The sequence below is a fragment of the Ictidomys tridecemlineatus genome, unplaced genomic scaffold (genome assembly GCF_052094955.1).
Source record: "Ictidomys tridecemlineatus isolate mIctTri1 unplaced genomic scaffold, mIctTri1.hap1 Scaffold_325, whole genome shotgun sequence".
Lineage (NCBI taxonomy): Eukaryota > Metazoa > Chordata > Mammalia > Rodentia > Sciuridae > Ictidomys > Ictidomys tridecemlineatus.
In genome coordinates, this window is record NW_027522391.1 from 153,477 (window position 1) to 167,106 (window position 13,630).

General features: G+C 34.7%; 1 protein-coding gene across 1 annotated transcript; it reads right to left on the bottom strand.

The window, feature by feature from the left end:
- Positions 1-8,468: 8,468 nt before the first annotated feature.
- On the bottom strand, positions 8,469-9,413 carry LOC144373245 (olfactory receptor 2B6-like). Its single transcript, XM_078036363.1, has one exon. The coding sequence runs from the start codon at positions 9,411-9,413 to the stop codon at positions 8,469-8,471; it is 945 nt and encodes a 314-aa protein (XP_077892489.1).
- Positions 9,414-13,630: the final 4,217 nt, after the last annotated feature.

A 13,630-nucleotide genomic window follows, 5' to 3' on the forward strand; every position in this document is an offset into this window, starting at 1 on the left:
TAGTACAGAAATGAAATTAATTTAAGTGCCCATTCACAGATGAATGGATAAAGAAAGTGTGGTATATATACACAATGTAATGTTATTCAGCTCATCTAAGAATGAAATCCTGTAATTTCTGACAACATAGATAAGCCTGGAGGCTTGCTAAGTAAAATAAGCCAGATACAGAAAGACAAATATCACATGAACTCTCTCATATGTGGAATCTAAAAAGTGGATCTTATAGCAATAAAGAGTATAATAGTGGTTACCAGAGGCTGAAAATGGTAGGAAAGAGGAGGGGATGAGGAAAGGTTGGTCAATGAGCACAAAGTTACAATTCATTTTGGCTTATGGTTTCAGAGGTTCAGTCCATGGTTGGCTAACTTCAAAGCTCTGGGCCTAACATGAGGTAGAACATCATGGTGATAAGGCATAGTGGAGGAAAACTGATTAGTTTAGTACAGCCAGGGGAAATATAATCCCCAATGGCTTAATCCAGTGACCTACTGCCTCCAAGGACACCCTACTTGCCTACAATTAGCACCCATTAATCTGTTTAAATTTTTATCCAACAAATGGATTAATCAACTGATTAGGTTACAGCTCTCAAAATCTAATAATTTTACCCTGAACATCCCTGAATTTTCTTATACATGAGCTTTTTGGTGACATCTCATATCCAAACCATAACCCAGTACATAACTGTTGTCTATAGTCACCTGACAGTGTAATAACACCCCAGAACTCTGTACTCCTAACAAACTGTAATTTGACATCCATTGATCAATCTTTCTCTATTCCTACCTTACCACTTCTCTCCTCAGTCTCTGGTAATCTGCATTCTACACTCTACTTCTAGGATATTCACTGTTTTGGATTCCACATGAGTAGGATCACAGAGTATGTGTATTTCTTTCCTGGCTTAATTCTCTTAACATGATTACCTCTGTGTATACATATCATGTGCTCTTAGAGATCCATCAGCTTGTTTGGACCTTTAGCTTGTTTCCATTTCTTGGCTATTGTGAATAGAATTGCAATAAACATGAGAGTGCATAAGTCTTTTCTGATTTTGTTTGCTCTTTATTTTCATTTTTTCCTTATCTGATTAGTTGGGCTTTGACTACTAGCACTACTTTGGAATAAACAATATAGATGAGTATCTTTGTGTTGTTTCAGATCTTTGAAATCAAGATTTCAATTTTTTGCTCACTCAGTGTAATACTAACAATTGTCTTCTTATACCTGATCTGCATTATGTTGAAGTATGTTTATTCTATACCTAATTTGTTCAGCATTTTTATAAGGAAGAATATTGAATTTTTCCTATAATTTACTAGTAATATAGTTTCAGTAACATTAGGCAGATGGTCCAAAACAATAGTAAAAATACATGTTGAGAATAGGAAATTTGTATTCATTCAAAACATTTTTGAAACTGTTTAGTGTTTCTGTGGTAAACAAGATGACAGTAATTGTTTTATATAAAATTTTTACCTTATTTAATACATTTTTCTACTGTTTCAATTATGTCAAAAATCATATTTCAATTTAATGACTTATTGGATATTTGCAAAACTTACTAATGTAATATTTTAAACATTTACAATATTGTAAAATTGCTTTCAGGAACACTAAAGTATTTCTTCATTAATCTTGTTTTCAGTGTTGTACTATTTTTATTTGCTGGCTTGACAATAATGTACTATAATTCACTTAGTTATGTATTTAAGCATATGACCTTCTAAAATCTCAGGAAGCATCCATGAAGAAATATTAATTGCTATTATAAAATTAAAACTTCAAAATTCTGTTAGATTAAATCTCAGGTTTTTCTTTTGACATGACTGTGATCTTGAAGGTGAGTCAAAATTTATTCCTAAATCTTGGGAGACATACCTGGAACAGTTTCTAACAGCAGCCAAATATTTCTTTGAAGACTCATGTTTTTGTTTAATTTAATGCAATTTCTATAATGTAACATATACATGTTTATTCAAATGAATTTTTTTTATTTAGTGTCCTCAAATACCTTAAAACACATGCCTTCTGAGGATGATATTGCTTTAACAGAATGCATAAATTAACACAATACATGATTTCCTTAATGCATATTAGGATACATTTTATATTATATTTCATGTTGATAGGAGTCCCATCTAAGAATGAGTTGTGTGAGAAACATTCTGATAAAAAATTATAATAATTAGGTTACTTTTTGATCATACTAGAACTGAAAATAAGTGGCCTTCAAAAGTTCTTCCAGAAGACATTTTTTTTAATGTTCATGTCCAAAGGCTGGTATTAAGAAGCAGAATACAAGCATGAATATTACATGAACTTGAGAAGGACTTTTCTTAAAAGGTATTGCTACATGATAAGGTGTTCTAATGGGACCCATCTGAGGAAAAGGCAGCTTATGTGTTAGGAGATAATCAGTGTTGTGAAAAGAAGCAATTTTCAGATGCAAATGAATATGTTAGTAGGAGGAATCCCAAAAGTCATGCTGATGTGTGGGGAAGAAGGAGAAGTACATATAAAATCCTCTGACATGCAGTAATCTCAATTTGTAAGAATATTTTATCTTTTGGACGAGATTTTGTGCATGTTTTGTACAGATCTTATCTTAAATATTTGCATTTCTAGGTTTTCATAATTCTGAGAGTATTCAACCCAGATAAATCATTAATAGTTCCAGTCATGCTAATTTAATTTAGGTCCCAGGATTCACACCATCAGAGAATTTATTTAAAGAGTCCAATTAAATTCATTGAAGGATTTTCAGAAGGCTGTTCAATTCATATTTATCAGGACCTTAAGCAAAATCTTATTAAGGGATCCTAACCCATTATTTTGAATGAACTACAGAGAACTAAAATGAGTAAAAATGATTCGACTCATTTATTGAAAGACAACACTTTGGAAAATATAATCATAAATAAAGCTTATTTTAAAGAAAGAACTGAAGGCTGAAGTAGAAAAGTAAGGGGAGAACAGGTTGTGCCTTGCTCTGAGTTACTCTTTGATGTATAGAACATCAATTTTCAGGCTGTGCCTAAACTTGAGTCACTTCCTTTTGTAAAGCAGTGGTTTGCCACAGCTACTCCATTTTGAGTTTAAGTGCTTATGTGGAATGACACTAAACTTTGATTGTACAAGTGGATAACCACCATCTGCTGGGCACAACGTATATGGCACAAACTGATAAATTATCCTGCTAGTAAGAATGCCCACCTGTGAAATTATCAAATTAATCAGAAACATGTGGATGCATAGGTGTATCAAACTAATATTGGAAAAACCAGGTTCACAAGTGTATCCAACACACAGACCACCCAGTTATGCAAACTCCTCATTTGAGACCCATAAAAGGAGGAGCAGCTTGAGAATGGACATAGCAGAATCCTGATCCTATTCCTGGTCACTTGTCATAAGACTTTCCTAGGAGAATCACCACATTGATGAACCTCCAAATCTCTGTCTTGGGTTTCAGCAGAGTGTGGTTTCTCCTACCCATGATGACCATATATGGCCCACTTTAAGCTGACACCTTAGCTGACAATCCAAGGTGACACTGTGAAACTGCTATTCCTCCAGATCTTGGCCTAGAATAAGTTCCTGCACTTTGTCAGCTCTGTGCCTTGAACAAGTTCTTTGGTTGGTTCCTAATTCTATCTGACCACCTACAATGTCTATTTCCATTCATATCTGCTCTCTGCCTTTTCTATATATATAGCCTCCAAACACCTATAGTTTCCTTAGTCCCTTCTTTGTCTTTTTGTGACATATTTCATATCATTTTGTGAAATGTGATGTGTGACTTGAGTGTTATAGATATAAAAAATTAAGATTGTAATAAAATAACTTGTGTTTGCCCTGCTTATGACTACCAGGGGACCCAGAAGTATCCAATGAACTTGCACTAAAATGTCATAGGCAGGCTGTGAATTTATCACTATTCAATAAATTCTGTTATTATGGAAAGACACAAAATGTTTGGTCCACATTAATGATATAGCTCATTTGCGACAGAATGTAGGGGAAATGGTAAGGGAGGCCAAAATAATCATGGTTTTTTGAAAATCCTAAGCTTTATACGGGGTGCATGCTCTATGGAGGCCACACCCCCTTTTGGATTCATTTTGGGAAAGCGTCTCACCTAGTGGCTCAGGAGTTCTTTCTCCCTGCTATCCTTGACCTCTCTGTTTCAGCTCCTTGTGCAAAGAGAAGAATGCCAAGGCTATAACCAATGAAAATTAAAGACAGAGGACTAACAAAGGGAAATTGAATTACAAATAGAAGCAAATAAATATATTCTGTGACACCTTGGGCTCTCTTTCCTGAGGTATCAAACTCACTTTTTGGAGGAATATGTTTTATTCTCCACTGTGCAACGTTAAACTCCAAGGCAGCTTGGAGCTCAGGGACAGAGTATATCCATGCAACAGAACATTAGTGAGAATGGATGGCCTAACAGGAATACAAACAAGAAAAGGGATAGCCATGTAGGAACCAAAATGAAGCAACACAAAAACATCTCTGAGATGCTAGCATCTGAAGACTCTTGTTTTGAAAACTCTTTTTTGAGGGGTTAATTCCAATGGTATCAGAAGAAGTATCAAACTATGTCAGTTTGATGATATCAGAACTGCAAAAGGAAATTTTGTGCCTGATCAAAACAAATTCAAAGGTAATTCAAATTTCCACAATGAGATGTGGTGGGTTTGGAAGTGTGTCACACAAGCAGTAAGCTTAGCTGAGTTTGGTGGATCTGGAGCACAGGGATTGGAGACAATCCTGGGGGTGGACAGTCCAGAGACAGGGAAGAACCAAGAGGAGAGAAAATCCTGGGAGAAATAAAGAAGGAAAATTCAAGTATTTCTCTTTTGGGAAGGGAGAAGGAAAAGGAGGCTGAAATATTTTTTTCCTCAATCCTGGATTTGACACAGGGCAGTTACTATGTAGTCATTCATTCACTCTTTTATATTATTGTCTTGGCCCACCAATGCCAGGCATGACCCACTGTACAGAAAAACGTAAGCCACTCAGCTCCAAACTCTGCCCTTGGAGATGAACTCCACAGACTGGGGAGAAAAGATGTTCCCCACAATGCTGATCTCAGGATAGAGAACATGAGGCAGCACTGAATTTGTTTATCTTGCTTCCATTTGGAACACAGTTATCCATTTATTAGTGCTGTGTTTATAATTTTCATTTGTCACAGCATAGAAATTCTTTCCTGTGCTTAGGGAGGATCTAACTAAATAGTGCAAGGATGTCAGGTAGGAAGACCTCCTGGGCCACCAGGTGAGACCCATTCTCAAAATGAAACCTAAAGAGTCCTCCATGGACCATGCACTTGCAGCATGCCTGGGATTTTCCAAAATATACATTAGTTAGGCTTCCCTTTTCTTTTCTCTTTCATTCTCTCTTTCCTTATTTCTTTCAGGCTTCTTTTCTTCCTTGATAAAGAAAGGAGAGAGAAAAGAAGTTGGAAAGAGAGAAACTAGAATTTTCCTTTTCTATTTCTTCAAGGTCTTCTCTTTCTTCTTAGGCCTTTTTCATCTCTGGCTGTCCTCCCCGGGGCTTGTCTTCTCTTCCCACTCCTGAGATTCATCAGACTCAACTCTTCTCATCAGACCCATTAGACTCAGCTGCTGTGAAATACTTCCATACCCACCCCTTCCCAGTGTCAAAGTTCTGAATGACCTTAGAATTTTTCCATCCTGATCAGACATGATATGTATCTTTGAAAATTTGACTTGCATCCAAAAGTGAACATTTTGATACTTTTGTTATCTGCACAATTAAATTCTCCATTCAAAGAAGTGTCTCTGGATACTAGCATTTATGCAAACTTTTTGTGTTGCTTTTTTATATTTCCAACATGGTCATTCATTCACTAATTTGCATAGCTATCCTGACCATACAACCCCAGGCATGACACCTTCCTGGGCAAGGCTCTATCACTGAGCTCCAACCTCTGCCATAGGAGATTCACACTGCAAGGTGGAGAAGAAAACATGACACCCAAAATTGCTAACCCCAGGAAAGAGAGCCTAAGGGGCACAGAATTTGTTGATTTTATTTCATTTTGAAACCCAATCTCTCTTGGTTAGTCCTGTGTTTTTAATTTTGATTTGTAACACCATAGACATTATTCCTGTGCTTTGGGAGGCAGAAGCTAAAAAGGGCAAGAATGGTGGGTAGGAAATGCACCTGTGACACTGTGTGATTTCTTTTCTCAAAATATAATCTAAATGGAGGTAGGGCCTTCACCAAGCCTGAGACCTCCACTGAGCAAGGGATTCATAAAACAAAACAAAACAAAAACAATTATGTTGTCCTTTCTTCTCTTCTCCCTTCCATTCTCTTTTCATATTTCTCTCTTACTTTCTCCCAGTGCTTATTCATGATTTTGTAAGTCACTAAATAGAAAATAGAGAATAATATAGAACTAAATACATTTATAATTAATTCTTTGTTATGTAGATTTTCTTTATGGGACACAATTATACGAATGACTTTTAGTGTCTTCTGAGATTTAAATCACTTTCAAATATCATCTACTTTCGCTTCTCTCTCCAAACACACACACACACACACACACACACACACACACACACACACACACAAACACACACATTCTTGAAACTTTTAATTAAAGCAAGTGGTTGTATATGCATTTTTTGTCAAGGAAACAAGAATCAAAGACAACAAATGATCATTCCCCATAAAACACACAGCTTGTACATCACTGTGTTGATAGGACTACATTCATGACGAGTATAATTCTCCTCCATTACAGGCAATAAAATTAGAATTTTGCTATAATTACTTTGTTTTGCTTAGGTACTTTTGGCTAGTATGTACTTATGAGTTAGTTTGCAGCAAAAAGTTATGAAACATTAACAAAAGTAAAACTAAAGATTGACCAAGGTTTTGAATTCAACATGGTATTCTTATAACCTCATGAAGAAGCAGAATGGACTTACCCAGGGAAATGGTGATGGAAGCTGTCCAATCAAAGGTGGGCAAATCCTAAGTTACTTAGTTTTATTTGGTTGGGATATTTTCCATCTTAAGTTTTTTGAGCACTGTTTACTGTCCAAAGCATCCCATTATTTTTTCTTCCAGAGTATGTTCTATTTGTTTTGGCCATGGCCTCATTGTTGTATAATAACACAACACTTTATTGTGTATGTGAGCACAAGATTGACTAAGGTTTATGGCAAAATAAGTTGTATTTAAAATTATGATCCCTATTTTTAAAAATGAATTTCTTTTTCCATAGTTTAATTTATATGGTCTGGATCTAATTGTCTCTAGATTTCATTTGCCTCTGGGGAATTTAAAAATCCTTTAGGGTGATATAATTACACATAGAATGTTGAGGCATGACTAGATATTATAACACATGATTAAAATTGACTCTGAATAATAGTTGCTTGTTTTTTAAAAAGATGGGATCATTTCTGATTTACTTGAGAGTCAATGATCAATTTAACAATTTAATTTAAAACATATACTAAATATATGTTCTAAACTCCTAATCATTTTTTCTCTAAATATTTTACCACTTCCTTCCCTGAAATTAGATTAATTAGTATTTAGTGTTAGGGAAAAAAGACATTGACTTGGTAAAATTTAATATTGTATGACAGATACAATGGTCTCCTTTTATCTGTGGTTTCACTTTCTCAAGGTCAACTATTATCCAACAATATTAAAAGAAAAAATTCAGAAATAAACGATTTATACATTTTAAATTGGGCATCAATCTGAGTAGCATGTCAGAATGTTGTACCATTCTAGTCTATTTTTTATACTAATGAATCATACCTTTGTCCAGTATATTCACACAGTGTATGTACCAACCCATTTTGTTGCTTTGTAACCCTCTTGGTTACCAGATCAACTCTCATTACATGTCAATGCTTGTGTTCAAGTAACTCTTATTTTACTAATGATCTCAAAGTGCAAGAGTAGTGATGCTGATCACTCACATACGCCAAAGAGAAGCTGAAAAGCATTTCTCTTAAAAGATGAAAGTTCTCTACTTAATAAGGGGAGAAAAAAATCTTATGATGAATTTGCTAAGATGTTTTGTAAGAATGAATCTTCTATTCATGAAATTATGAAAAGTTTTGCCATTATACCTCAAAATTGCAAACATTATGTTCACAGTATATGACCCCATTTAAATCACAGGTTTCAGTATTATCTACAATTTCAAGCATCCCCAGGGTTCCTGGAATATATTCTCCACAGATTGGGATGGGGGAGGTATCTGCATATTGTCCAAAGAAGGTAAATGTCTATGTAGATTTAACCAAAAGTTGATCATTCTTTTCTTGGTCCTGTTCCTCTTATGAATTTTGTGCCACTTGATACATAGTTCCCTCATCAATTTAATGTCCAACCTGTTCTTTGAAAGTCAAATACGTCCATTCTTAATTCTTAGGTATTTTTTTTCCCAGAGATCATCTTTTCTTGACCCAAAACTCCTTAGTCAATGCTCTTCTTAGGGCAGCTTTCACATCCTTGTTCCTCAATGTATAAATAAAAGGGTTGAGGGTGGGTGTGACAATACCATAGAAGAGAGCCATGATCTTACCCCTGTCCCGAGAGTAACTAGAGGGAGGCTGGACATACATGCTGATGGCTGTAAAATAGAACATGGATACCACAAGCAAATTTGAAGCACAGGTATTAAAGGCCTTCCAATGACTTTCAGCAGAGCATATTTTCATCACTGCCTGAGCAATGAACACATAAGTGCCCAGGATGAGGGTGAGTGGTACCAGGAGTAGCAAATCCCCTAGAACATTGAGCTCAGCTTCATTCACACTAGTATCAGTACAGGCTAGTTTCAGAAAGGCAGGAAATTCACAGAAGAAATGGTCCACCACCCTCTGTCCACATCTTGGGGCCACCACGGTGAGTTTGGATTGTACAAGGGAGTTAGCAAAACCAGTGATCCAGGTCCTAGCAGCCATATGGGTACAACCTCTCGGATTCATGATGATTGGATAGTGAAGGGGCTTGCAAATGGCAGCATAGCGGTCGAAGGCCATTATGGCCAGAAGAATGCATTCGGTGGAACCCAAGGCCAAAAAAATATAGAGTTGGGCAATACAACCTCCATAGCTAATGGTCTTCTCTGGTCCCCAAAGGTTTACTAGCATCTGTGGGACGGTGCTAGTGGTATAGCAGAGATCCAGAAGTGACAGATTTGAGACAAAAAAGTACATGGGACTGTCGAGCTGGGGATCTAGGCGGGAAACTAGGATAATGGAGATATTTCCAAATAGAGCAAAGATGTAGGCCACCAGAAAGATTATGAAGAGTGGTGTCTCTAGCCAGGGTCGGTCTGAAAATCCCAATAAGATGAAATCATCTAGGGAGCTCTGATTATTGATCCACATATTAGCATTGATAGGTGAAATTCCAGCTGAGATGTCTACCTGTCCACTGTTAGGAATGGGTGTCAATGGTAACAGGAAGCCACTGAGAATTAGAGCCCAGAGATGTTGAAATGAAATGCTCATTTTTTCCCTCTAATTTGTATACATACTTCAATGACAACAATGCATCTGTATTCTGATTATGGTAAAATGTTGAGTCAACATTGTCATTTTAATTGTAATAGTGAAGGATTTCTGAGACAAGAACAAATAATACACCATCAATGTAGTTGGCAAATGTTGCTTCTTTAATAGGTTAATTCCTCCCTTCTTTTGGATTTTGATATCTTCCCTTCTAAAAAGTTGGAATGGTACTACTACCATCAACTCCATATATCATGGATATTTAGTGGTGATGACAGAGTATGGGATTGAACAAATTAAGAAAAAGCAGAACTTCCAGGTTTAAGAAAGGACAGCAGCAAGAAGGCAGATAAATCTGCAGCTGAGGCAGAGCTGACGTGTTCATCTTCATCACACTGAACCTGGTTAGAGGCATCATGGGGACTTTAGTCCTTCATAAAATCTGCATGATGATGGTGTATCAGCACTCTTTTTCCCCTTCCAAGATTTATTTTAGACCTTTTAGTATTTAAAATATAGAGGTAGAAAATAAAACATTCAGGCAATATAACATATAAACAATCAGGAGTTAAAAATTTGCTTGCTCTGATGATATTGCTTTAAAATTATCTGGAAAATTTGGGGGAATTTTAGTTTCTGACAAAAATTACCAGAAATAATTTAAAGTATGAATATTCCTGAAATTTGGGGCTATATATGAATTTCCAATTGCTCAGGATTATGACCAGCATATACACATTTAAAAATTTCTCCACTCTGTCTACCATTTGAGTTGCATTGTTCCTGCTCTTTTCTCATACAAAACATGTAATTCCTTCAGAATTTCTGAAAGATAAGTATAATGGGAATCAAAATACATGCATATAAATTCTATCATACTTTCATGACAATTGGATGTGAATTTGCTTTGTAAGTGAAAGAAAAAGCTATACATTATGATACATAATACAAAGAGAATAAGCAGCAGCAGCAATAGTAATACAACTACTTGCATGGTAAAATTACATAGGAATGACTTTAGAAACTTCCTGTGATCCTCTGTGGAAAATTATTTTCTTGAGATTTTTCCTTTTTATAACTCTATCATTTCTTGTTATGACACTCTTTATTTCATGTTGATCTCACCCAATTCCTTTCTTCTAACCCAATTTCTCATCCTGGGACTGCAAGTCTTAAAAATGTTGCCTTAGAAATATAACAATATGGTGTATATATAATAATTAATATGATGTATTCCCAAAGAAATGGGACAGATAGCACTGTCACTGGATTAGATAATTATTATAGAAATAGATTTTGATATGCAGTTGTGAAATAATTTTGTCCTTATATTTTTAGAATAAGTTTTGCCTTATCTATCATGGTCATAGGAAAACTTCTGTGTTGTAGGATTATTTATAAAAGTATATCCCTTAATCAGCACTCAAGTAATTTCTTACCTAATTAGAATTTTTAAAAAGGACAATTGTGAATTATTCCCTTTGTCTTATCTGGATTTCTATCTTGCTAAACTCTTTCAGAATATCATTCTTCAATTTCCTGTAGTCAGATAATGTTTTTCTAAACCTGAAGAAAGCTAAGTTTCTTCTACTGTATTTAAAAAAAATGCTGTATCATTTTCACAATGTTCATATTTTCCTGCCACCCTTGTCTAAAAAGCCATAGCCATTTGTTCCTATATCTGAGGTAAGCTTGCATTTTTGTGAGAAAATAAAATTAAACACTTCACTCAAGAGGAACACTTAAGTTATTAGAGGAGAATATATAGCATATTTCTTTAACTTTCTGAATAGTTGATACATGCCTAAACAGTAGAGATTTATAGGCACATGCAGTAAAATGAGCAAGGATAAAATATACTCAGAAAAATTGGATAAGAAAAATAATGAGAGAAAAAAATAAGAATATAAATGCAGCAATATTTTGTCTAACAATAGAAGACACTTAGGTTAAGTATCTACTGAATATGTGAGTATAAAAAGAAATAGAAGAAAATGGGAGATAAAGATTAAAGGTGTAAGACTAATTTAGGTAATTCAATTTATTTTCCCAGAAAAGACTGTGGGGAGTTCTTGCCTTTCTGGCTGAATAAGAAAATTACAGGGATTAGAGCTTAATTTACCTAAATAGGAAGTAAAAAATATGCTTTTGATTCTCATGAGGGTGAGAAACTGGAGCCAGGAGACAGAAGTATCTATGGGTCTTAAGAAAATGGGTGTGCAAAGAAATTAAGGGAGAAGAGGGAAAAAGAATCTGATCATAAAGCTTTAGAAATCATGGAGCTCCTTACTTTGGAGGTGTACATTTCTAATACAGTCTTTCTTAACTTCATAAGCATGATTCTGATATAATGTGTTAATAAGACAAAATAGGAACAATGATTAGGTGTTCATTCTACCTCTAACCCAGTTTACATATTTGCTATGGTTTTACTCCATGCTGTCTGTTGGATTCCCTTATTCTAAATTGTCATAGATTTAAACAATCTTTGGTTTTTCTGAAAGACACGTGTATCAGAGCTAAATCAGTTTCTACACAAAATCAATGTTATATTATCTACAATTTTATAATGCAAATAGCAATTTCAATATTAAAAAGTGGTAGAAAGATATACCTAAAATATTTAAGAAGTAAATAACATAAATAGTGACACATGTATTTTCCCATAGATGTCCTCATAAAAAGATATTGTATTAGAAGGTTTTGCAAATACCAAAATGTTGATGTCAAATTTTCCACTAGCCTAAATTGTAATCAAATTTATACTTATATACAATACTCCTTATAGTATATCCATTTGGTTCCCTTAATAAGTTTCCAAGGTAAGAATATTTTTTAACTAAAGAGAGAAAATTTAGGTACAAAGAGGTTATAGTACTTGCTCAAATTAATAAATCTAGTAAAATCAGAAATAAACATTTGAATGATATCAGATTTTAAATTTTATATCCGAATGTTTTTCATAATTTCATTATTGTTCTCTCAAGCAGAAGTACAGGTGACTTGTAGAATCAACTTTTTAATACTTTTTCAAATATGTTTACTTTATAATTCTAACCTTAAATAATCCTTTTAGCTCATACCATGAAGCCTGTCAAGGTAAGATAACATTGGTCTTGCCTAACCTTCCCTCTCTGAATCCCTTCTGCATGTACCTGGTGCTGTGTTGCAGTCCATCAGTTTGTCAGGGTTTTGATGTGGAGAGAGATAGAAAACTGCCCTGTGGCTCAAACATGATCCTCAGACCAGTCCACTAACTAGGCACTCTTAGACTTACTGGAAGGTCAACTTTAAGAAACCAGTTCTAATTCATGGCCATCCATAAAACCCGTGGATCCACAGGAAGCTTTCCCATGAGTTTCCATTACCATTACTGTCTTAGACTCATCCTCTACTTAAGCCTCTGAGATTCAGCATAATTAGTATTTGCTTTCACCAACATGTCCAGGAGAGAAGAACCAGAGGGACTCTACAAGATGAGAAAACTTTGGAAGCAATTAATGAAAGGTTTCTGGCAAAACACATGCTTTGAGCCCTCAAATTTAGAGTCATTTAAGAAGAAATTAAATCAATTCCAGTTAAACAGATCTCAGATGTTGTGAAGACTTTTACGATATAGGTTATAAAATAGGTAAAAAAATTCCTTCGTATATGGTTGCTATGCTGAGAAAAATAGGACAAATTCATAAAAACTTAAAAATCTCTATAAAGTATTACTTTTTGTGCTTCTTACCACAATAGTTATTTATTTTCACTCTATTTATATTAATAAGCTACTTTATAATCATTAGACATATATTATTTATTTGATAAATATTGCCACTGTACAAATTTAAAAGGTATACTCTTTATTTTATTATTTAGCTGGCCACAATTCCAAAGCATCAACAAAATTAATAAGGTCACACACACTCAGAAACCGGGGACACAAACTGATGTTGCCAAATTTGATCTATTCCAAATTTTCTCCTTCAAATTATTGAGCATAACTAAACTAAACTCCTTAGATTAAAAGTTAAAATTAAAATTCACCATGCTTTGGATGTCATCTCCATTATATTATCTTTTTTCTTTCATAATATGTATGGAATATT